Genomic DNA, 26,129 nt, shown 5'->3' on the forward strand with positions numbered 1-26,129 from the left:
AAGAGTTAGGACATGAATAGGAAAATGCATTTTATACATAAGCAAAATCATGGAGGGAAAGATAACAAGAATATAAGTTTGTCTGGAACAGAAGTTCTTCTCTGGATATAGAGGGAAGCTACAATATAGCATGGAAACAGTGTCTAGAAAATCTTAAATATCAAGCCAAGTACAAAGAAGTCATACATTAAGCACATTTTATTAACTAGAATTCAGCTATTGGGGAAGGTGGGGGGAAAGCAAAAAGGGGGGGGGAGAAAAAATAGAAAAAGAGAAAAAGAAGGAAAGATATAAAGCAGAGAATGAATAATGACTGTGTTTTTTTTTTATTCACCATTTCTTTCAAGAATCTCATTTCTTGAGTATGAGGTAGGAAGTTTGAATTTGCTATTTCTTCAGTGCCCTTAGTTCCCTCAAGTCTCTCAGAGTATTACTTCTCACCTTCTAAGGCCCATGATAATGTTCAAAATTTTATATTATTTGTTCACATCACTCATCAGTACTAGGTAAAGAGCTTACCTAGTAACCAACCAAAGGAAGAATAATAAATTCTAATAGTGGATAAAAAAAAATTGGGTGAGAGACTTCCCTGGCAGTCCAGTGGTTAAGACTCCGAGATTCCACTGCAGGGGGCACGGGTTCGATCCCTGGTCGGGGAACTAAGATCCCGCATGCCGCACTAAGATCCCACATACCGCACAGCGTGGACAAAATAAAATAAAATAAAATAAAATAATATTTAAATTTAAAAATAAAAAAATAAAATAAATCAGGTGAGGAGTTCTACTTCCACTTAGGATAACAAAAAGTGTTAAGAGAACATTGCTCCTATGCTAACAATGAGAAAAAAAAAAGGTGATCTAAAAACATCATAATTTTTCCTTTAAAAATCAGAGAGCTGAGGATGCAAGGCAACCAGATAAATCAAATACTCAAGGTTGGCAAGACCCTCTGAGGAAACACAGGATGCTCAAACTGTTGAGACAAGTAAAAGCAGTCATAGAAGTAGGTGAGAAGAAATAAACTCACATTTTAACAAATTCTTAAAAGCCTAGTGTGGGCTATCATGAGAGATCAGAATTCCTGCACCAGCTCCACCATCAGTTTTTTATAAGATGGGCTCAACTGCTGTTTGGGGATAGGCATAAAAACAGAAAAAGGTGTCTGCCACTGAGGAAAGGGCGAGAACCCTTTTAGCATCTAACATCTTTCTTGTCCTGCTTTGATAAGAAGAGTCATCTGTCTGCAAAAGAAAGGAAGGGAAATCCTGCCCTAAGTCCCAGGCAGAAGTTGGCTGCCACTAGGGAGGGCACAGAGAATCCTCTCACTCCTTGTTCCCAGGACAAGGTCAGCTGCCACTGGGAGTGGAATAGAAATCCACCTCCTCTAACCATCATGGCCAGTAGGAAAAAAAACATCTGCCATTGGGAGAGGAGGAAGAAACCGACCTAATTCTAGGACTTTGCAATGATATAAAAAAGAGGTCCATTGCCATGGGGGAAGGGCAGGAGACTAGCTTGTGGAAACACTTACTGATTTGAGACAGAGGTCAGCTGCCTTGGAGGGAGGGTAGAAAACTCTAGACCACTAGGGAAGGTCCAGGGAAGTAGAGAAAGACCCTGTCCTGAGGCTTGATGCACAGAACCAGCTTAACACTAAGGCTGGAGGAGTCGAACTATGAACTCCCAGTCTCCCTTTTCCTGGCTCTTCACAATGTATAACAAGCTACAGTAGTCTATTGCTAGGGAGGGCCCAAGAATGCAAAGAGAAATTTCCCCCCCACCTATTTTGTAGCACAGGCATGCAGAGTCTTCTGAAAGTTGAGGGTGTTACAGGAATACTTAGACAAATCTCCCAGCATGTACATGATACAATGTCAATGTATCAATGTTGTATGTACATGACTAAAACGTAAAAATGCTATTTTTTCTCTCTTTTTTCATTATTTTCTCCCTCTTCCCTCTACTTGACTCTTCCTATCAAGGCCAGCTTCCAAGGTGATGATTCAAAATTGTGTTACTTTAATGGTGTTATGTCTGAAGGCTACAAGAGGCTCAGAATCTTAATTATAGTTACTAAAGGATTATGATAAATCCTCACAAAACAATGAAATGCGGGTTTAGTTTTACAGATGAGAAAACTGATGCTCTGTGAGAATAAGTAGCTGGTCTAAAATCAAAGCACTTATTAAAGTGATAAAATTGGGATTAAACCCTAGGGTCATTTCTTAAGACTTTATTTCTATCTCATATAATCACAGTATTTAATAAATATTCTCTCTTTTGTTCTTTCCCTCAATGAAACTAAAACCTAATATTGCCTTTTAAAGACAGCATCCCCTTGTGATTAATTCCAAAGAGGGGTTTCCACAGTTGCAGCTTTGACCAGCCAAAAGAAAACCAGTGATCTTAGTTCCACTTCTGCCACTAACAAGATATGACCACCACCGGAAGGTTATTTGTCTTTCCGAATCTTGATTCCCTTATTTGTAAAGGTATACAGCCATACAGTTTGTAAGGTCAATTCCAGTTCTACAGTATATAAGTGTAAAAATGGACTGACTGTAAAAGACCAGTTCTACCATATTGATGAACCAAACTTTGGATGGGCTATATGTTTGCATCCACCTTTCTTTTCAGTTGGATTTTACATATAAACATTTTAAAGTTTACTATTTGAACTGGCTGTGAAGTTAAGGACAAAATGCTATTGAAGTTTATTACTCGTAGAAGCTATCAAAAGCAATGTGAATTAGATTTGTGGATTTACAAAAATGTCATTGGCAATTTGCTTCAGTAATTCCTTATCCTGTCTTAAATAGTAAAAAGTAGCATAAAGACTAAAAACACAGAAATTCCAGAGACTTACTCTGAATGTATTGCTGAGGAAAATTCCTACTTACCTGTTTCTTTCTATAACATAGCATTCATTAACATTCATATATTTTCCAGCAGGAAGCTTCTTATTTAATGTCCTATATTGCATATTTTCCTCTAATTAGCTTCAGTGTTAGCTTGGACTTCTCTCTTTCTACACTCTCTCCCTAGATGACCTTAACTATTCCCATGCCTTTAAATATTATTTACATACTGGAGTCCCTGAAATTTAAATCTCAATCCATGTAAAGAACTCACATATGTCAAGCTAAATAACATCCTCCTGATATACACCCAGGAGTGGGACTGCAGGGTCATATGGTAGCTCTATTTTTAGTTTTCTAAGGAACCTCCATACTGTTCTCCATAGTGGCTGTACCGATTTACATTCCCACCAACAGTGCAGTGTAGGAAGGTTCCCTTCTCTCCACACCCTCTCCAGCATTTATTGTTTGTGGATTTTTTGATGATAGCCATTTCGACTGGTGTGAGGTGATATCTCATTACAGTTTTGATTTGCATTTCTCTAATAATTAGCAATGTTGAACATCTTTTCATGTGCCTCTTGGCCATCTACATATCTTGTTTGGAGAAACGTCTGTTTAGGTCTCTTCTGCCCATTTTTTGGGGGAGGGTTGGTTATTATTTTGATATTTACCTGTATGAGCTGTTTGTATATTTTGGAGATTAATCCCTTGTCAGTCACATTGTTTGCAAATATTTTCTCCCATTCTGTGGGTTGTCTTTCCATTTTGTTTATGGCACTCCTGGGCATATATCTGGAGAAAAACATGGTCCGAAAGAATACATGCACCCCAATGTTCATTGCAGCACTGTTTGCAATAGCCAAGACATGGAAGTCACCTAAGTGTCCATCGACAGAGGAATGGATAAAGAAGATGTGGTACATATATACAATGGATTATTACTCAGCCACTAAAAAGAATGAAATAATGCCATTTGTAGCAACATGGATGGACCTAGAGATTGTCATACTGAATGAAGTAAGTCAGACAGAGAAAGAGAAGTATCGTATGATATCCCTTATATGCGGAATCTAAAAAGAAATGATGCAAATAAACTTATTTACAAAACAGAAACAGACTCACAGACTTAGAGAATGAACTTATGGTTACTGGGTGGGGGGGAAGGGAAAATTAGGCAGTTTGGGATCGACATGTACTCACTGCTATATTTAAAATGGATAACCAACAAGGACCTACTGTACAGCACAGGAACCTCTGCTCAATGTTACGTGGCAGTCTGGATGGGAGGGGAGTTTGGGGGAGAGTGGATACATGTATATGTATGGCTGAGTCACTTTGCTGTGCACCTGAAACTACCACAACATCGTTAATCAGCTATACTCCAATATAAAATAAAAAGTTTAAAAATATCCTCCTTTCTCACTCCTCCCCAGTTTTTATCTTCCTTGTGTTCTCTGTTTTGGTAAATTTCATGAACATCTACCCAGTAGCTCAGCTCAAAACTTAGGAAGGCATTTAACATTTTTCCTCATCATGCACTTTCAATCCATCAGCAAGTCATCAGTTCTAACTTCAAAATAGATCTCAGCCTGCTTTACTTCTCTGTTGCCATGACTCTACACCAAACTCCCGCCATCTCTTACCTGGACTTCTACAGTAGCCGACCCGCTTACCAGGTTCTCCTTGCTTCAATTCTTGTCCTATTCTACTCAGTTCTTAAGAGCATCCAGCATATTATTTTAACACATAAATCCTATGTAATTTTCTCACATAAACTCTCCTATGACTTCCTATAGCACTTGAAATAAAATCCACACTTCTGTAAGACACGACATGATCTGGCTATTTTCTCTTACTCCAATCAAATGTAATACTCCAAGAAAATGCACTTTGTCCTTAGCTTACTAAACTTTAGTCACTCTTAATTCCTGTCTTAGTTTCCTAAGGGTGCTATAATACATTACCGGAGGGGCCACAGCGGTGAGAGGCCCACGTACCGCAAAAAAAAAGATAAAAAAATACATTACCAAAAACTTGGTAGCTTAAAACAGAACTGGATAGTTCTGGGTGCCAGAAGTCTGAAATCAAGTAGTTGGGCAGGTTCGGTTCTTTCTGGAAACTCTGAGGGAGGATCTATTCCATGACTCTCTCCCAGTTTCTGGTGATTGTTAGCAACCCTTGTCATTCTTTGATACATAGGTGCATGATTCCAATCCCTGTCTCCATTTTTACATGACATTCTCCTTTACATGTCTCTCTGTGTGCTCTCCTCTTATAAGAACACTAGTCATTGGATTTAGAGCCCACCTTAAATCCAGTATGATTTCATCTCAAGATCCTAAACTAATTACACCTATAAAGACTATATTTCCAAATAAGGTCACATTCCAAGGTTCTGGGTAAACATGAATTTGGGGGGAACACTATTTAACCCACTACTCTCCTTATGTTATTACATTCTCCCAGATCATTCATCATCTACTCGTCAGGTAATTCATCTTTTTGAAGTCACTTCCTCAGAGAGAACTTCTTTGACCTTGTCTTCCATTCTTAATTATAGCCCCCTGTTGTTTCCTTCACAACACCAGCCAAACATGTATAATTTCAGTGGAGTATTTAAGTTTACATATATGTGTATGTATACATATATACATAGTAAATATAAATGTATAAATGTAAGAAAAAACATTATATAGTAACGTGTTTATGTGTATGTGTGTACACACACATGCTCTGTATGATCAGTTAAGAACATAGGATATTTCTCTTTTTTTTGGAGTATTTCTTAATTTAACTTTGTCATCATGCATACTCAAAGGAAGCTAGCAAGAAACAGCTGGAGTATTTAAGAAATGGAGAAGAGTAACAAAATTACTTGAGGAGTAAAGAGTACAAGTGAGGAAGAAAATAAAATGAACAAAAACACCTGTAAATCTAAACGGGTGTTAATGATAAAATATGAGAAAATAATGGAAAGGAAAAGGGAAGACATAAGGCAATAACACTTTGTATTATATGAGCTGTTGAGAAAAAACATCTAAAGTTCAAGAAAACTAAATATAAAACTTGTAGTCTGTTAATCTGAGAGTAAGGATTATAGAGTTCTCTGATAGATCTGCAAAAGGAAATTTTTTTTGTTGCTTCCATAAAAACTAGCTTGCCGAAGGCAATAACATCTTAAGAAAAGGAAAGAAAGTTGCCTTCTCAGTCATTCATATTAAATCTAACCTTGATAGAAAATAATAAAAGAGTTAGATGAGTGGCTATGGATACTCTGCTTGATATGATAGTTAAATAAAAGCTTTATATACTTCAGCAAAATCTGCATTTTTAGAGTTACACTTTGGCAATACATTTCAATTCTTGACACATCTTCAACATTAATATAAATGAAACTTCGTTTTGAGTATCTACAGCAACCTTTCTTACTACAATATCTTGAAAATGGAATTGCTTTATGTCCAAATAAATATTTAAAATTGTTTGAATAGCACTGAAAATGTGACCGTAAGTTAATTCCTTGACGACTTTAGAACTACATTTCTTAAGGACTAGGACACAGCATTCTTCCTGTGTTGTTTATGGCATCCAACATCATTTAGTTTAGATAAGCAAATCAAGACTGATTGCCATGTAATCCAATGTAAAGAGTTGATTAGTGCTTTGAAAGAAATAGATCCATAAGGAAAAATTTTAAAGGGGGGAAGGAAGGAGGGAAGGAAGGAAGGGAGTCTTACCATATGATCCAAGATATCAACTGTACTCTTTAGCTTAATACTAGTTACATCCTCTAAAAACAATACCAGGTAAAGACTATTTTATACTGGAAACTTTTTTAGGCTGCGATATATTAAGTCCCAATGTTAACAACCATAAAATAAACATAATTCCAGACATTTATCAGTAGTTTAAAAGAATATTAATATAAACCTCTACCTAATTATCATTTACTATGTATGCATTTTGGTGGTTGGTTTGTAGAATTAAAGTTCTGCACAGAGTAGTGAAACAAAAATAATATAACTTTTTAAATCTTCATTCTGGTGCTGGTTATCTTTCTATACAATGAGTGTAACTATTACAGGTTACAAAATTTTCATGCTCCAAATTATCTGGGAAGTATATCACACAATTTATTTCTATCTTCTATAATCTGGAAAGTATATCACATAATTTATTTCTATCTTCTATAATCTATCTTCTTTACACTTTAAAAAAAATCAAACTAGGGTGAAAGTCACATTTCCTCAAAGATTTTTTATTTCATTAATTTCGTACGGTTGGCCAAGACGTAAGTTTGTGTGATCTAGCCATTAAAAGGGAGTAATTATATTAAATGAATTTTGAAAGTTAGACATCTCCAGCTGTTAAATATAGAAAGATCTGGAAGATCTACTGTTTGGTTAAATAAAAAGGAAGGAAATAAACATAGAAGGGTGGGAGAAAAATATTTATTATTAAATAGAAATAAACCCAGCTATACATTATGGTAAGTGTAGAGTACTTTGTGTGTACTTTTGATGTGTAAGTACTTTGATAAGTAGAGTAATCTTCTCTGTATAGTGAATGTGCATGGAGAGCTGTCAGTATTTTAAAGGAAGACATTCTCATGAGTGTATATAAACAGGGAAAACAGCTGAGTTCCTGGCAAATATTAGTTGCTCAATAAACATTTGAATAAAATAATGACATTCAATAATTAATAAGAAAGTTCATTCTATTTCTAGAATGTTGAAATTTTACCATGATAAATAATCATTATATCATTAATCTGTAATGATATTAAGTCATTACATGGTCATTATATGATATAAAAATATCATTATAAACAAATGCTGAATTTTTATCTACATTTAGTTTGCATCTGTGTAGATGATCATAAGAATTCTTTTCTCTATTAATTAACACAGAGAATTACATTCACTGAATTGTGAAAGTTAAAATAACTGCATTTCTGGAACCCAACTAGGTCCTGATGTCATATACTCATGTATTGCTTCATTTAATTAACTAACATTTTGGTAATACTTCAGGTCTTGCTCTAAGACTTTTTGGCCTCATGTAGCAGACAGACCTAAGAGTGGCCCTCATGTTCATCCATTCTATAAACCCCTCCCTTTGAGCATGGGCAGGGGGTTTATGGAAGGGATGAATATGGGGCGTACCTTTGAGCATCACAGGGCTTGTGATTTGCTTCTAACTAAAGAGAATATGAATGACAAAGGTAATGGAGATCATAACCATCATTACACACATGTGTGTATATGTGCATATACACACAAGCACTCACACACATACATGTATATAGAGACATATATACAAATAATCACGTGATCTCAGAAGGAGACCCGGAGCTCCAGATCAGAATGCCGCCTAGCCCACACCTTGATTGCAACCAGTTAAAACTCTGAGCAGAGGACCTACCTAAGCTATCCTCAGACTTCTGACCCACAGAAACTGAGATAATAAGTGTGTTGCTTTAAGCATCTTAGGTTGTGGTAATTTGTTACACAGCAATAGAAAAATAATACATCTCATAAAATGACTTGGGAAGTGCTTCTTCATTTTAATTGTCTTTTAGAAATTTTAATAGTATAATTCCTCCCTTAAACGATAACAGAATTCACAGGTGAAGCCATCTGGCCCTGGATTTTTCTCTGTGAAAAGATTTTTTAATTGATGATTCCATTTCTTTCATGTGAAGTATTATTGGCACTTTTTAATTTCTTGGGTTAACATGGTTTAAGACGTGTTTTCCTAGGAATTTTCTCATTTCATCTACAGTTTCAAATTCATCAGCATAAATTGTGCTCAAAATAGCCTCATTATTTTGAACTTTACCAACCCACCAAAGAATTATCAGTTAATTTTTAAAAAAAACCCAACGTTTAGCTTTGTTTATACTCTATTTAAATATATATATTTTTATTTTATATTCCATTTTATTTATTTATTTTATTTTTTTAACATCTTTATTGGGGTATAATTGCTTTACAATGGTGTGTTTATTTAAATATTTTTACCTTATTAATTTTTGCTGCTAGCTTCATTTTTGCCTTCTTTCTATATACCCTAGGTTTTATTTGCTCTTTTATTTCCTAGCTTCTTGAGATAATGCTTAGATCATTGATTTTTGGCCTTTATTTTTTCTAACATATAATAATGATATAAATTTCTAAGTGGGGCTTTACCTCCTAATACGTTTCAATATGTAGTACTCTAATATCACTAAATTCAACATTTTTTTCCTATTTTTAGTTTGAATTCTCTGACCAACGAGTTAATTAGAAGCACAGAGCATACTTTCCAAAAACTTAAGTACTTTCTATTTATCATTTTTTAATTTCATTTTTTGTATCAATTTCTAGCTGAATTCTGCTATTGTAAGAGAACATATTCTGTATGATTTCAATTCTTTGAAATTTGTTGAGTTTTCCTGTATGATCCACATTTGGTCAATTTTGGGAAATAAAATGCAAGATTCTCTATATATCACTGAAGACAATCTTGTTTATCATATTGCTCATATTATCATTATCTTTACAGATTTTATTTTCTTGTTCAGTCAGGTACTGAAAGAAGTGTTATAATATTCCACCATGACAAAGGGCATTTTAATTCTCTTTTTATTTCTGCTAACTTTTGTTCTCTATATTTTGAGTGTTTGTTATTAGGTACATAAGCATATAAAATTTCTACTTTCCTGGTATACCTTTTTTTTTTTTTTTTTTTTTTTGCGGTACGCGGGCCTCTCCCGTTGTGGAGCACAGCCTCCGGACGCACAGGGTCAGCGGCCATGGCTCACGGGCCCAGCCGCTCCGTGGCATGTGGGATCTTCCCGGACCGGGGCACGAACCCGTGTCCCCTGCATCGGCAGGCAAACTCTCAACCACTGCACCACCAGGGAAGCCCCCTGGTATACCATTTTTTATATTTAAGTATCTCTCTTTTTATATTTACTATTTTTTATGAAAGACTGCACTTTCTGATATTAATATAGCTGCATCTGCTTTATTTTGTTACCTAGTATTATATGGTATATCTTTTCTGTCATTTTAGTTTCAACCTTTATTACCGTATTTTAGATTTCTTTTATAAACTACACGTAGTTTAAAAAAATTCATTCAGGGCTTCCCTGGTGGCACAGTGGTTGAGAGTCCGCCTGCCGATGCAGGGGACACGGGTTTGTGCCCCGGTCCGGGAAGATCCCACACGCCGCGGAGCGGCTGGGCCCGTGAGCCATGGCCGCTGAGCCTCCGCGTCCAGAGCCTGTGCTCTGCAACGGGAGAGGCCACAACAGTGAGAGGCCCGCGTACCGCAAAAAAAAAAAAAAAAAAATGTATTCAGACAGTCTTTATTTCACATTGACTATTTTTTCCACTTATATTTAATGCAATTACTTCCACTTATATTTAATACAATTACTTATATACACTTATTTAAAAGTTAAAATAATGATGTTGGTTGTAATATCAAATTTTAGTGAATTTCCTGGCCTTTTAGAGAATGGTAATGTAAATTAAATGAAACCCAGTGTTTCTGGATATGAATACCAAGATTTTTAATTTTTTTTTTTTTCAAAAAGCTTGTCTATAGAAGAAAAATAGTCACTCATGTGGATTACTCATTTTAATCTATGATGAAGAAAAGGAAAAATAGAAAAAATAACTAGCATTACCACAAAACTTTCCACCATACTCCAATAAAAATATAAATTGTTCCTATGAGTAAAATATAAGATATCTGGAGAATTTGCTATATAGCCAAAAGATGATTTTGCAACTTTCCAGGGACTTTGATGAACATTTTTAGCCAAATATTAAATTTTTAATATTATAACTCTTCTACTTTTCCTATAACATTTATTATAATTTTATAAGTATATTTCCTATAACACTTATAATTTTATAAGTATATATATATAAGTAGAGGCTATTAAATTATTTTTCAAAAGATATTTGAATTCAAATATCTTTTGAATAATATCTTTTGAAAACTAATTTAATAGCCTATACTTATAAATAAGTATATTCAAATATCTTTTGAAAAATAATTTAATAGCCTATCATAAGGCATATTCCTATTATGTGGTGTTCTTGAAACAACACAGATTTCAACTGAAAATAATAATTTTGCAAAATAATAACTTTGTTATGAATATATAATCAGATTCCTTTTTAAAGTGCCTGTAGTGGTTATAATTAATGTTAAGTGAAAAAAGAGAATATGCATGTAATTTCAGCATTCACATTTTGCTGATTCATGTTTCCCTGAGTGTGCATTTGAAAAAGACAATGTAGTTACTGAAAGGTAGTTAGAATAAGTTGTTTTCCTTCCAGGTAAGTTCCTTCACATGGCAACACAAGTTCCTAGGCAGGGCTAGAAGGACAAGTAAGCCTCAATGCTGCCTCCTCTGGAAGCCTAATGAGGAAATAGGGGAGCCACAGAAGTGTGCAGTTTCTCCAGCCAACATTTGATGAATACCAGTGGTAGAATGGGGCAAATCATCAGAAAACTAGCTCCTTTCTCATTTTGCCAAACGAGGTAGTGCATCACCTCACTGGGATCCCTGGAAAAGCAATAGCAGCAGCCCTAAATCTGTGCAAATTCTACTTCCTCAGGCTATGCAGGAGTGGCTCATCAGACCCTCCTTCTTAGAGGGCCAGCTGGGTGCAATCATGACTCTTTTCTGGAATGGCCAAATAAGAATTGGCCCATAGTCTAATCTCATTGAGGCTGAACTGGTGTTTAGCCATTAAGCTGCAGAGGCCCCTGGAGGGTGTCTGGGCCTTCCTAGAAAAAAATAACTCACATATACTTTTAAAAAAGTACCCCAAGACCAGGTTTAATTTTATACTCTAAACTTCAGCAATTAAATTTAAACTGATGTACTATAAATAAGTTGCAATAGCCAGTTTTATGAGTTGCTAAAGTCTATAGAGTTGAACTACTTTTGGATACGAAAGACCCTTAATTCCTTCCATCCAAAATAAAGATTTTAGCTTAATGCAAATTAGATCTTCAACATCTGGTTCAACATTCACCTCTCAAAACAAGTCTTCCAAAAAATCCCCCCTAAACACACTTACTGTGATTATTTCCATATAACACAAAAGTATTTATCTATGTACCATTGTTTTACACTTATCAATCATGTTTTTAAAAGAAACAATTGGTAACCAGTTAGAGTGCAAAAATCTATAGCACTGAATTGATATCTTTCATTTTTTCTAAAGTCCCAGAATAGTACTGCATACACAGTAGCATTACAAATATGTTTCCTAAATAAACTTTTATTCTTACTTTATATTTTTCACATTTTAATGAGCAATTACATGTATAAAGCTGTATTCATCCATCTGTCTTTCAAATAAACATCCAAAATTATAAGCATCTTTGAATAAGATGAATAAGATGAATACCAAGAATAAAAATAGTCCCACTTTATTATGTTGGATAAGAGCAGTCTAATTAGAAACCAGCCTCTTGTTTAGTCAAGAAACTAAAAAAAATCCCATTTTTTGTAGGAGAAAATACATATTAAAATTAAAAAAAAGAAATATATATAAATATGTATGTTTATATATATTATATATATTTATATATATACTTAAATGTGCTTATATATGCTATATATAAATACACACATATGTACAAATAAATTTATGTACAATAAAAATAAAGAGAAATAGAAAAGATAGGAAAAGAATAAAATACAAGTATTTACAATGTCTGTAATTGAAATAATATTACTATTTTGGACAGAACTGCAATAGGGATTTTGAGGAACAAAGATAGGTAAATTAAAATGATTCATATTAAACTTTATATGATCAGAAAACTGAGTATATATTAATATATAGTTTATTGTTTTATTATTATTAACAAAAATAATATATCTTTGCAATAATGCAAGTTCCTAATTTATTTTACTTATTATGTCCTTTTTCATTAATATATTGCTTTTCCCTCAAAAAAATTTCAAGTACCTTTATTCTTATAGATTGATGAGAAATTAATAGTAAGTAACAACTAAGACCCTTATTTCTAACAAGAAGTTGTTTTAAGCTTCCCAAATAACTTCTCCTATTCTGGAAAAAATCATTTCTAAAATGTTTCTTAACACATTAATCACCAGTGAAACAATATGCTGAGAGATCTCAAAAGTGCTTCCTCATTCAGTGTTATTCTAACCCAACTTTTAGATGTTAGTCTATAATTCATATCTCTTTGCTCACTTTCATATTAAACATGATATAAATGTTTGAATATAGGAAACCATGTTCAAATGTGCCCTCTAAATAAGTAGCTTGTGTTGAAATACAGATGCTTAAATAGGTCTAATCAGTAATGCATTAATGAATAGGAAATTACCTAACACAGAAATCTTTTGGTATCATATATACAAAGCATTACATTTCTCTCACGACAAAATTCCTGCATACGAACTATCTTTCATTATTTTGGCTACATATTCATGACTTCAATATTTTAAGTACCTATTCTGACTAGCTGACTAGTTAAAAATATTGATAAGTTAAATAATTAAAATGAAGTTATTGATTCGTTTCTTCCCTATCCCCTATCCACACCGGCACATAGGAAGCAAACATTTGATTCAGTTGTTATGTGTATATCTTCAAACTCTAAGGGATACACATTAATTTCCTTCTCCCCTTGCCTTACATATATTCCGTGGAATTGCCCGCTGAGATAGCTGTTGAATAAAATCTAAACACAGAGATAACACTGCCTTCTTCTATGAGTCATTCCTTTGGGTCCACTCCCATTTGGCTTAGGAGAAGGACACCTTTCTCTTCGTCGTGAGAGTAAAAACCCTGCATTACTTCTTACCGGCTGAAATTCTGCGAATGAGTCCTTTCTGGTTTTCACTTAGAGAGGCTAAAGGTGGTGATTCACAGTGGCAGGACTGATACTACTGTAATTATTAACTAGTAAGTCTGTGGGTATGTTTAGCACTTCTTCATGAAATGCGGAGATGCTTATCACCAATGGTACTATGCTTTGAGGCTCTAAGTAAAATTTTGAATCCACAATGGAAGTTCCACTTCACATCTTTTACTTTCTTATTTATTGAAATTTTCAATACTGGGTTTCCATTTGTTCCATCTGAAGACCTATTAAATTCCTCTTCTTCATTCATTTGTTTGTTGGAGTGTAGTTATAAACCAGGCAGAAATTTCTGCTTTCAAAGGGATTATATTTAATGATATTAAACAAGATAAATAAATAAGATATTCAGTATCCAAATATATCCTTATGATTTTTGCACTGCTGTTATTTTTCCAGTGGCCAATATTTGTAGTTATCCTTGAGTCCTATTTCTTTTCCCACCGGAAGATTCTATTAATACTGCCTTTGTAAGGTTTTTATTCTCTGCTATTTTAATTCTTGCTACCACTACCATAATCTGAAGTACACTCGTGTAATCTCATTCCAGAATTACTATAACAGCCTCAATCCCTTTCTCCATAAGGTATTCTGCTAGAGTTCTTATCAATATATTAAGTACACAAATATGATCATATAAATCATGTGTTTGACAGTATTTGTTCTTACTCATTCAGCAAATATACACTGAGGAACTCACATAACAGTATTATTCTAGACCTTTGGAATATAATAGTGAACAAAAGAGACAATGCCTCTGACTATATGGAGTTTATATTATAGTAGAAGAAAACAAACAATAAACACATAGGGCCAGAGAAAAGAATATTGGATGATCTTTCTGATAAATTAGCATTTGAACAAAAGACCCAAGGAAAGTGAGAGAGTAGGTTTAGGGGCTATCTGTGGAGACAGTATGGTAAGCAGAAGGAATAATAGCAACAGCATACCCAGGTAAAGGGATATCAAGTTGGAATGAACTATGGGAAGGAAGGTATGAGATGAGTTCCTAGAGGAATTGTAAGGTGAGAAGTCATGAAGCATCTTAGAAACCACTCCATGGGCTTTGGGGATTTTATTCTGATGGGAAGCCAATGATGATTTAAGCCTTGATGTGACATGATCTGACTCATATTTTAAGAAATTTATCCTGCTTGGTTCACTGAAAAAGGACATATGAAAAGGATGGTGGTTCTGATCAAGGTGGTAATTTTGTACGGGTGTTTCTGAAAATTGGTTAAATTATCAACAAATTATGAAGACAGAACTCATAGGATGACTCTAAGGCTTTAACTTTGTAAATAGTGCATGAAATTGCCATTAATTGATAGGTGGGAAACTGCAGGAGGTTTGTGGAGAGTGACAAAGACCGGAAGCTCAGTTTTTAATTTGTTATGCTTTAAATTCATATTGGATATACAAGTAGACATGTCAAATATTTAGTTGGATATACAAGTCTGAAGTTCAGGGGAGTGATCCAGTCTAGAGATGTAAATTATTCAGTTATCAGTGTCTAGATGGCACTTAAGCTGTAAAACAGGCTAGGATTATCAAGGGAGTAAATATAGGTAGAAAAGACTGCAGGGTCCACATAGATAATCCATCCAACTGGCCTCTCAGTTCCTTGATGTCATCAGTTCCAATGAGCTTCATTCCCTCTGTACTTCATCCATTTCCATGACCACAACTTGGGTCTTACCAGTACCTGGGAATGTTTTGGTCCTAAAATGCATTTTACCCTCTCACCACAATTCTGTATCCCTCTTCCTACACCCTGTTTTTCAAATTTATTGAGACCCTGAATACTCTGCTTCATCAATCCCTTCCTACCTTCACTGAAATTCTTATTCAGCTTAGACTTTATGACATTCTTGCTAATATTCTCAATTATCTTGCTCCATTGGCCTTCCACAGTAATTGACTGGCAGAACCACAGCCTGAAATTAAAATGACTGTAGGCATCCCCCCCCACCCCCGCCCATACCTGGGCTACAGAGCACTGTTGGAGGAAAAGAAAACACACCTTTGAGTTTATTTATAACCACTACAAATTCACTGCCTACAAGTGTACCCCAACACTTTCCACTAATCCATCTATGGTCTACCTAATTCTCCCACAATCCATAATGGCTAGATGCATCTTCTCTATATTCCTGAAATATCTTAACCCATCATCTCCCCACTACTGTCAGCTAATTAGGTCTTTTTAACTTTGTGGGGAAAACAGAAACGATTAAATGGAAACTCTTGCAACTTTTTAAGATCCCCACCTACAAAAATGTTTGCATCAGTTTCCATTCTTTTTTCCTACTTCCATTTCACATCTGAAACGACATTTCTCTTTCTGTGTAACATGCTCTGGAGTCCATCTTTTTCTGCTTCATCCAATGACCTATTAATTAACTTCTCTTTCCTCAGTAAATTCTTTTCCCTCTCTATGTGCTTTCCGTATGTTTCAACACACTCAAATTTTCTCTCCTTAAAATAATTGTCTCTCAGCCTCATCGCTTATATTGGCTATTATTTCTTTTCACTTCCTTCATAATTAAACACTTAGAAATTGTTTCCTTAGCCACTGAATCCAATTCTTACCTTCCATTTAATTTCTTAGGCCACTGGAAACTTGATTCTACCTGAATTACTCCACTAAAATTATTCTCACCTAGACCACCCTTTATCCTCTTGTTGCTAAATTTCAGTGGGGCACTCTGTTGTTGAACTCTCAACATCCTGAAACTGCTAATAACCCTTTTCACCACCCTCTCTTGACCTTGGCATTTGTGATTACAAACTTTCCTGGTATTCTTTCCTGTAACCAACCTGTTTTATCTTTTTTGAGAAATACTCCTCCTCTTAATTTTCCCTTTCCCTTTCCTCTGACCTTTAAATGCTTTTCTTCCTCAGGGGTTTATTCTGAACTCTTATCTTCTCATTCAGAATACATTTTTTTGGAATGATTTCATCAGCTCCAACAGTGTCAATTAACTATTCTACATGTTCAAATTAATGGCTATAAATGATATCTAACCTTTAAATTCCAAAATCATTCATATATTCCAAACTCTGTCACCTCAATTTAATATGTCCAAAACTGAACTCAATATCCCCCCTCCAGAAATGCTCTACCTCATGGGATTCTTGTCTCTATGTATGGTACCTTTATCCATTCAATTGCCAAATTAGAAAGTTCAAAATCATCCTTGACTCTTCAATAAGTTTTATTCTCCTTCCTCCAAACAACCACTTATTCTTGTGTGTTCACTAAGTCCTTAATAGCTCATGAATCAGTTTATTCCTCTCCATTCTCACTGTCACTTGATAGGCTCATACTAAAAATTTATTGTTTTAAACAAAATAAAATGTTGACTTTCCCCTGAGACATTGCCTCAATTAGTTTTATAATATAGTAGGACAGACAAAAAAAAAATCACCATTATCATTTTTGTCATCCCTCCTTTGGATGACTGCAAGAGCCTTTTTCAATGGTTTTCCTGCTTAGTCGTTTCTCTAAATCACTCTCCACTAGAGTCAGAAAAATGTTTCTAGAGGACAGAGCTGATAAAGTGACTCTCCTGTTTAAAGACTTTAATGGGTCCTCATGTTCTTTAGTATAGAGTACAATTTTTTCCCATGAAATTACTTCTTGCCCTGGATTACTCTTTTACCTTCTATCTCACCACTACCTCCCATCCTTCAGCTTATTTCATACTCTAGCCACTGTAAGTTATTTTCTAATTTTTAACTTATGCATATAGTATTTCCTTACTTAAAATTCCATGTTCCATGTTTCTCAGTTGGCAAACTTCAACTCATTCTACAATTAGATATTATTTTCTTTTATTTGCCCTCCTTGATCCTCCAGCCCCTTTTTACTCCCATCAATTGGATTACGTGATCCTCTTATTTTCATTTCATCCTGTGCTTACATTATATTGTAATTAGTTTTTACCAACCTGTCTACTCCACTATATTGCAAGATTCTGAAATAAGAAACTGTGAATTGTTCACGACTGTATTCCCAAAACCTAAACAAATGTCTAGCAAACAGCATACACTCAAATATACACTGAATTCTGACTAAACAAATACGAGAATGAAAGTTAGTAATATAGCAATATAACATTCAGGCTGAAAGAAATGAAATTAGATAAAAATTCAGACTCACATATTTTATTCCCTTATCTTTTGAAGCAAGTGAGTAGAACATTGGCATTTTTTGAATAATCAAATTAAGATCAGTTTTGGAGACTTTAAAATTTTAATGCTATCTACAATATGAAAAATATATAACCTGGTCTAAATAGCACCCTCAGGAAATTGAATTTGTTTTAAATTCTGTGGAGTGTTTACTCAAATTGCTAAGAACCATCAGGAAGACCATTAAAATGAGAACAGAAAGTACAAAAACATGGAATGTACAATTCTGGTTCCTCAGTGGGGAAAGAATTAATAGAGCTGGAGAATGTTCAGGACAGTGTGCATATCAAGCCCAAGGATACCAATTAGATGCATACTCACTTATTCATCACACTCTAGAAATAAAGAGAACCATTAGCATTTGAATAACGGAAACTTAGAACAATTAAAATACTAAGTTGTGTAGGAAGCAAATTTATAGAGCTTCTCACTCCGGGGTAACAAATAGAAAGAAAAACAAGGGAGGAACTGAATAGCCCCAGTGGCATTCTTGCTGTAAGTCCTGGATGAGGCAATGAGGTGGACTTGATTCAAACACTGATAATAGAACTGTGAACTATCAGGACACTTCGACACTTGACCAGTGTGTTCAGTAATTTGTTTCATATAGTCTAGGGTTTGTCCCACATTACTCTTTATTAGATTTTGTCCATAGTAACCCTCAAAAAGAATCAGAAATAATAGGAAAGTAACTAGCTAGTTTATATCAGTTTATAAATAATCAGAAAGTTTCTTAAACCAAATGACAAAGAGAAACTCCCCTCATTGTATGCATTAGTCTGTTTAGATCTGTATCACGAAACTTAACTTTTGTGGCCAAGCCAGCTGAGCTACTAAAACCCACCTGCAGACTTAGACCTAGCTCGCAGTCTGGGACGAATCCTGGCTCCAGGCTGAGGTTCCAAATCCTCTATGTCACCAGCTCATGGGCTCAAAACAGGACAGTGATCTGTCACACTACTGGTACCACATGGACCTGCATATCCACAGCTCTCCAGATACCAGGTTCAGCTGGTATAGCAGTATAACTATTCATGCTTTATACCTGTTTTTCAGCATCTAAAATCCCCTTGGCTATCAGAAACTGAGTTACCTAGACCTTACCCTGGCCTTCCTAATGGCCGGCCTGATGACCTGACAACTTGATAATGAGGGATATCCCTGACACCTATACATTTCACAAGCTCTTCATTTTTAATAATGGTAATATTTTAAATTTAAAACACTATAGAAAAATGGTATATTAAAAAAGCACTTAATAATGATATTTTACCCTTTAGATTTTAATTATCTATTTCCTTTTTATTTTTATATGTAAATATATGCTATGTTTTTACACTGGAGGTTAATCTGTGATCTAATTTTTATGAATGAAAAATATATGCAGAATGTAGAATATCTTTGATACAAATTTTCAAAGACAATTTTAAGTTAACATAATGGGCCATATTTTTCTTAATGATAGAAGGGTTTATTTTCTAAGATAACTGTGTGATTTAGAAAAATCTGCAAGTTCTATTTGTAGCAGCAACTGATTTCCAGTTTACAAATTTAAAAACATACTTTTTGAAATTCTTTTCAGAAGAAAGCCATTATAAAACTTCCTGAATTGCCCCTGAAAATAATGAATGAGTGATTCTCTGTTATTATTAGCATTAAAACTGAGACTTCTTGAATTTTCAAAAAATGTACTTAACATATTGTTAAAAATATTAAATAATAAAAATATTAATGCAAACTATATTCCTGGAGTCACTCAAATTTATTCTTACCAGATATGCAAATTTATTTATAATGACATTTGCAAATTTGACATTTGCAACTTTTTATACATGCTTACTATTTGAAAAAATGCAAAATTCACTTTTTCCTAATGCTTCAGAAATAATATTTATATCCACCCACAGAAAATTTTTCAATTTTTAAATATGCCATTTATATTTAAAGATGTATCTGATATTTCTATTATACTGGTAAAGAAATTACTCCACAGCTACATATCCTTGTGAGAGACCATTCATTCAACACTTTATATATTCTGTTCAATGATGAAAAATTATAGGAACTTGAATTTCTTACCAATGAAAATTTCATCATAGAATGGGTTTAGTAATACGCTGTCAACATTTATAAAAAAGACACAACTTTAGAAATGGATAATGGATAACAGTATTCAGATAATCTATTAGTAAGGCCTTTTTTTAAAGAAGGAAAAAGTAATATGAAACTTCAAATGGACTTAGGTTATATATAATTTAATCTGACTTTCAGTTTTCTAACGGGGGCAAAAACAATAGCTTAATTCAAAGCCTTATTCTTAAATGACTGAAGCAACTCTAGACACCATTACCATTTTACCTTCATACTTAGACTACTTTATATAAGCTTTATAAAGGATTAAAAAGTGATTTTATTACCTAGCTCTTGGTAATATCCTCTCAATATCTCTTTAACAGTGGGAAACACTAAATGTATGTATACTGTTAACACCCTAGATTGTCTTAGCTCTTATGTGCTCTGACATTTGTGTGATGTTTTCCACTCTACAAAAAGTTATAAAGTAAGCACTACCATTGAATTTCAGAAAATGTAGGTAGCAGTATAAAATACCCATCATCATGGTAAGGGATGGCCAAGAGAGAACCTATATCTTCGTAATATTATAAATTATGTCCAAAGAAAAAAGACATACACACATGTAGTATAAAAATACAGACAAATATACAGTTCACTTTTAGCTTTTGGGAATTAAGTTGATTAAGTTCGCCTTTAGGTCACCATCTTTCCTTTCTGTGACCTTTTTCCCCTGTAAGGGGCTTCTTTCAGTAACTAGGATTTATGCTGACTCAATCTTTCATGTTTAGAAACTTGCTTTCTTGAAAGGATATGATAAACTAATTTATTTTAATATGTAAATAGCAGGTAAGAGTTTTATGGTCACATGCAGAAGAGAGGTGTTTAGTTTAGTTTAGTTTTGAACAAGGGACAAATCCTCTTAAAACCAACTTATCTCTAATCGCAGGATTCTTTCAGGAATCAGTGAACACTGAGGGAAGTATTTTAAAGGAAATGAATTTTTTCTTCTAATAAAAGTTGAATGCTATGCACAAACATAACACAAAGCAGCAGGATGAAATTACATCACATAAGCAGTCACCTACACTACTACACTGACTTACATTTCATCTTGTCTTATGCTGCAGTATAATAGGTTCAGGGACTAAATATAAGCAGCTATCTGAAGACAGTACATTTTTTTTTCCTGCATAAATTTAGACAATGAAAACAAAAGGAAGGGAAAGGACTAAAACATGTTGTTTAGCCTACTTTAGGAGCATTATGAAGATTAGACAACATCATGAGACACATGAGAGTGAGACAGGAGAGAAAGAGCTACAATTGAAAGTTATCTTTTTAACACTTCAGTGGTGTCTTAAAGTAGTTATATACTTCAGCTAGATGCCTAGATGAAGTATAGCTAAAAACTGACAACACAGGATTCTGTGTGTTCCACATTAAACCTCACAGTGCTAAGTGAAAAGCAAGCAGTGATACAAATTTATGCATTGGCTGTTTGTTGAAATAAATTGAATTTTATTACTTTAGATATACACCATGAACTCATGTTTGTGCCTCAAGCATGAAATCACAGGAATGTTGTTTTACTCAATGTTTTCTGAAATCAGACATCACAGAAAGGACTACAATGTTCCAATACTAGACTATCAATCTCTTGCTATTGCCTAAAAATGATAATCTTTTAAAACTTTCAAGCACTTTCTCCAATTTTCTAGAAGCTTCCTGGGTAAAGCAGGAAAGAAACAGCAATATCAAGAATCAATACTGTGAAAAAAATGGGCTGATAAAATAATTTTTTCTCAGTAACTAGAAAGTATATTGCAACTGAAATCATACACTTATTTACAATGGTAAACTCTCAAGTTCCAAAAAGCTTTAACTTTTTTTGTAGCCCGTTAGTAGGACATAAGGTGTTTACACATACTAATGAAGCTTTTATTCTTATTTTTAGAATCAATGTATGGAGATGAATTTTATGAGTATTAAAACTTTTTAAAACACTAAATGACACCTCAGAGCAAGTTCACATTTTTGTATTAGTTACTGCAATAGCTATAAAGTTTTGAAAGAAACTATTTCAAAAAGTTACCTGTATGACAATTTGTATACAAGTAACTCTGATGATCTGGTATGTACATAATTCATTTCGTCAATAGTTAAATTTAAGGAAGAATCTAACTTACCGGTGGATCAGCCCCCTTAGAACCAGTCAGCCCTCCTGTTAGGGATTCGATATCCTGAAAAGGGGAGAGGTGTTGATTGTAAAATGCCACTCAACAGCATGGAGAATTTCCCAGTCCCACAGTGTAATATTTTCTTTAGCTACAAAGTTAGGGCAGTCAGCTATATTTTTGTTTTGTTTTGAGACAATCTTACACACTGTAATGCTATACCAACTGTCATATCTAAAAATCTAGATATTTTCTCCAACTCTGTATAATCTGTAAATAGAAAAAAACTACAAACAGACTAATTATTTTTGAAATATGTAAAGAAAATGGCTCTAGGTGGGAAAGCAGATGTTTCATTCTCTAAGAAGCTGAAGTGAGGGCAGAAGAGAAAAAAGAAAATTTAATGAAACTGCAATTTAATATATTATTTGCAAATACTGAACCCATGGAAAATGCTTAAACTACAAAAAAATCTAATTATCTACAGTTCACTCTATTACTATACATAGAAGATGAAAATATTAACAGATATGGACAGATTAGCTATTCTTTTATAAGGATTGATTTCTAATCTTAAATCGGTAACCACAGTAGATCATGCCTGAGAAATGATTACAATTGACAAAGGTATCACAAATGAAGAAATGGGTGATGCTGTGACAAACTCGAGAGCAAGTGCGCTGTTTTAGGAACTAGAGCTCAGCCTTATCAGTTGTACGGCTTTGGTCCCAGGGTTACTAATCATATAGCTTTTTCAAAAGAAGCTAGAATTTTAGGTTTTTAAGTAAAATCTCTCAGGACTTTAATGTTTGCAACTGTTTTAATTTTTAAACCATCCCCCCACTCCTCCCAAACGAAAAAACAAAACAACAACAACAACAAAACCTGTCTGCTCATAGGTAGATGAATAGGAGTTTGGGGCTAAATTGATAAGTTACAGTTTTTGCTAAAAAGTTTCTTTATTGTGACCCTGGTCACTTCTTATCTGTTTGCATCTAGTTGAATGGATAGGTTTGAGGAACCTGGGGAAATGTATTTCAGTAAGAAATCAAAGATGAAAGAAAGATAATTGAGTAAAGATAGAAGGAAAAGAAATTTAAATATCTATGATCAGAGAAACAGCCAACACCTGGATATCATTAAGAAGATATGCTACTAATTCACTTGGGACTCAATTACATCATTTCACCGGTATCTCAAAAATGGGGAATCTTAACAATAAATATGGGACTCAAATGAGCACGTGCAGGAAACATTAAAGGCAGGGCAGGGAAGAAGGAAGGGATGGTGTGGTGAAAGTTTCCATCTGAAGGAGCTGACTTGATGAGTGATGAATTTCTGCATGCATATTTTATTAAGGGCCATGAATGATAAGGCAACCACAAGAATGCTTGCCAAGAAACTTACTGTCTTCTTCGTAATGCATATATTGTATATAATATTTTTTCCTACCCAGCATCCCTTTGAAGAACTTCTTCCCTCTCCATTCTAGTTCTAAAAGAGGCCTATAAAAATTGTTTCAAATGTTGTAGGGGCCTGCCAGAGAATTAAGGCAATGTGGATTCTGTAAGATATAATGGGAGTGTCTTAAGTCCTTGATAATATCATTTGAGCAATGTTTGAAACTGTATGTTCTCCCTGCCTGCAACTTTAAGATAAGTTTCTGGCTCCCAAACACTAAAAGATCCTAATTAATATGTCTGCAATATTAAGTCTATTTTGAAAAGGCCCTCCCTCTCCATCCTATTGAAATTCTTTATTCCAACACCACGCATACCATAAACAATCAAATCATCTAAATTATTTGATCTTATGTGATCTTTAACATTTCTATTGTTATCTAAGTAAATCATGTCAGTATACAATAAAATTAAGCATGAAACATATTTATAAATCGGCAAACAAAATTAGCATTCCTTTTGAATCCAAAGATTAAAATATAATCTAAAAATTGTTTTAGAATTTCATGGAGTGAAATAAAATGGTAATGAAATGGCTAAAGTATTAGATTAACAAAATAAAACACACAGACCTTTGCATTTTTTGATAATACTCCTGTTATGACCATGACAAAAAACAAAGTTCTATTCACATGAAAGGTTTCTTCCAAGCACATTTTAAATGAAAAGAACAAAAAAAAGGTGTTAAGTATATTTTGAGTTAATACCTTCGTTATTCATAGAAAGGCATATAAATTATATTAACAATAGAATTTCTGATGACATTATCAGAGAGATAATAGGGAAATTAATTCAGAGAAAAAATATTTTAGCAATTTAGTTGAGGCATTTTGTCATCTTGTTAATTAAAAGTTCTACCATGATTTCTTGCCATCGTAGAAAAGTTGGGCCAATGCTCAGATCTGTAAAATTTTAAACTTTTCATGATAGTCATGGTCTTGAAAAAAAAATAAAGCAACAATAGAATTTTGAAGATGAATGGAAAAGGCATTGGTATTTCTGTCTTTTAACATGTTGAATTAAAGCAAATTATGAACTCATGGCTCTAGAGAGAATACAGATATATTCTTTTATTCTGTTTATTCTTTTAATTAAAAAATCTTTTTTTATCTTATTTTCTATTTTGAGTGTAAGTTGAGAGAGAGTGTCCTACTTGGATAGATGCCCAAATTAAACATGGCTTATCTATCACTTGACGCAAAAAAAATTTTCAGGTGTGAATAACAAGCATAAGTGTGCATGAATGCATTTATGTTGTAAAATTAATAGGTGAAATAAATCCCTTGAGAAACTCTGAAAATAGTTGAAAGTGAGTCAGTCTTTCTGATGGTTGCTGAATATCTTATCTACAAAATATAACTTAAATCTTTGACAAATTTGTCTATCTTGTTATTTACATGTATTTTTATAGAGATAACAAAAAGGGAGACACTAAAAAGTAAAAACATTGATTTCCTAGATGGTTTTTAAACTTACTACTGTAATAATGTTGTTTGATTAAAACATTCAAAACAAACTTTGATTTTTTACTACGTTATGGAATTTTTTAAAACTATGTTGCTTACCATATTCATTTAGATTTAATAGCTAATAAAATAATAACTACTTACTGAACATTTACTACATGCAGGCACTCTTTAAATGCTTTATATACATTATAAACAGTTTTATAGGGTAGTTATAAGAGCCTTACAAAGTAGTTATTTCTTTTCTCACTTAGGCTAAAAGGTTTATATAATTTACCCAATATCACACAGCTATTAAGAAGTGGGGTTACAAAATATATTTGTTTGACTCCAAACCTATGTTTTTAATACCAGTTGTAGGAGAACAGCTTTATCCTGGCGTCCTGGTGACCTTGCACATATCCACATGGGCCATGTAGGCAAAGCTAACCTTAGGTTGGCCCATGTCTTGGTGGAATATCCTGTGGACCTCCAGGTAAGCAAGTCATGAAGACCTTACACATGGCTGTTTCTCATTCTCCTCCCTGGCACCAATGAGGCATGGAACTTTCCACTGCACTCATCTCCCCCATCCCCAGATCCATCTGCAGGCTGTAAAACTGCTAAGGTGCAATATGGAGTGGGCTCCTCCCCAGCAGAGCAGCCTGTCACTCTTGTTGTCTGTCATCTGGCTCATCCAATTTAGTGTTGTCCTGTGGGCCTAGCGACCAAGTACAGAATTGGATTTAGGCTACTGATGTGACTAAGGTGCAAAATTTAAGGAGGCACTCATTTTGAAGGTCATACAGGTGCTGATCCTGCCCCTGCAGGATCCTGACAGTGAGTGCCTCCTTAAATGTTATACCCTAGGCACCTCATTCTTAGACATCTGCAAAAACAAGCTGACACTTGTACAATCCTGAGAGTGAATGACTCCTTAAACTTTGTGCCCTAAGTACCTTACTTGTCTCACCCTAGTCCTGGCCCTTTTAGGGGTGTGGAA

At 34.1% G+C, this 26,129-nt stretch overlaps 1 protein-coding gene across 7 annotated transcripts in view; it reads right to left on the bottom strand.

The window, feature by feature from the left end:
* Positions 1-26,129, bottom strand: part of PPFIA2 (PTPRF interacting protein alpha 2) — a gene marked incomplete at both ends in the record, with an annotated part of 468,557 nt that overhangs the window by 368,401 nt on the left and 74,027 nt on the right. For 6 of the 7 annotated variants that reach the window (XM_082667016.1, XM_082667015.1, XM_082667018.1 and 3 more), the window contains one exon: positions 22,234-22,287. The exons of the other annotated variant lie outside the window; for it this stretch is intronic. In XM_082667016.1, coding sequence (XP_082523142.1) covers positions 22,234-22,287 — 54 coding nt within the window. The remainder of the gene's footprint in view (positions 1-22,233; positions 22,288-26,129) is intronic. 7 annotated transcript variants of the gene reach the window in all.

The sequence above is a fragment of the Grampus griseus genome (genome assembly GCF_964374135.1).
Source record: "Grampus griseus genome assembly, chromosome: 11".
NCBI classification, from domain to species: domain Eukaryota; kingdom Metazoa; phylum Chordata; class Mammalia; order Artiodactyla; family Delphinidae; genus Grampus; species Grampus griseus.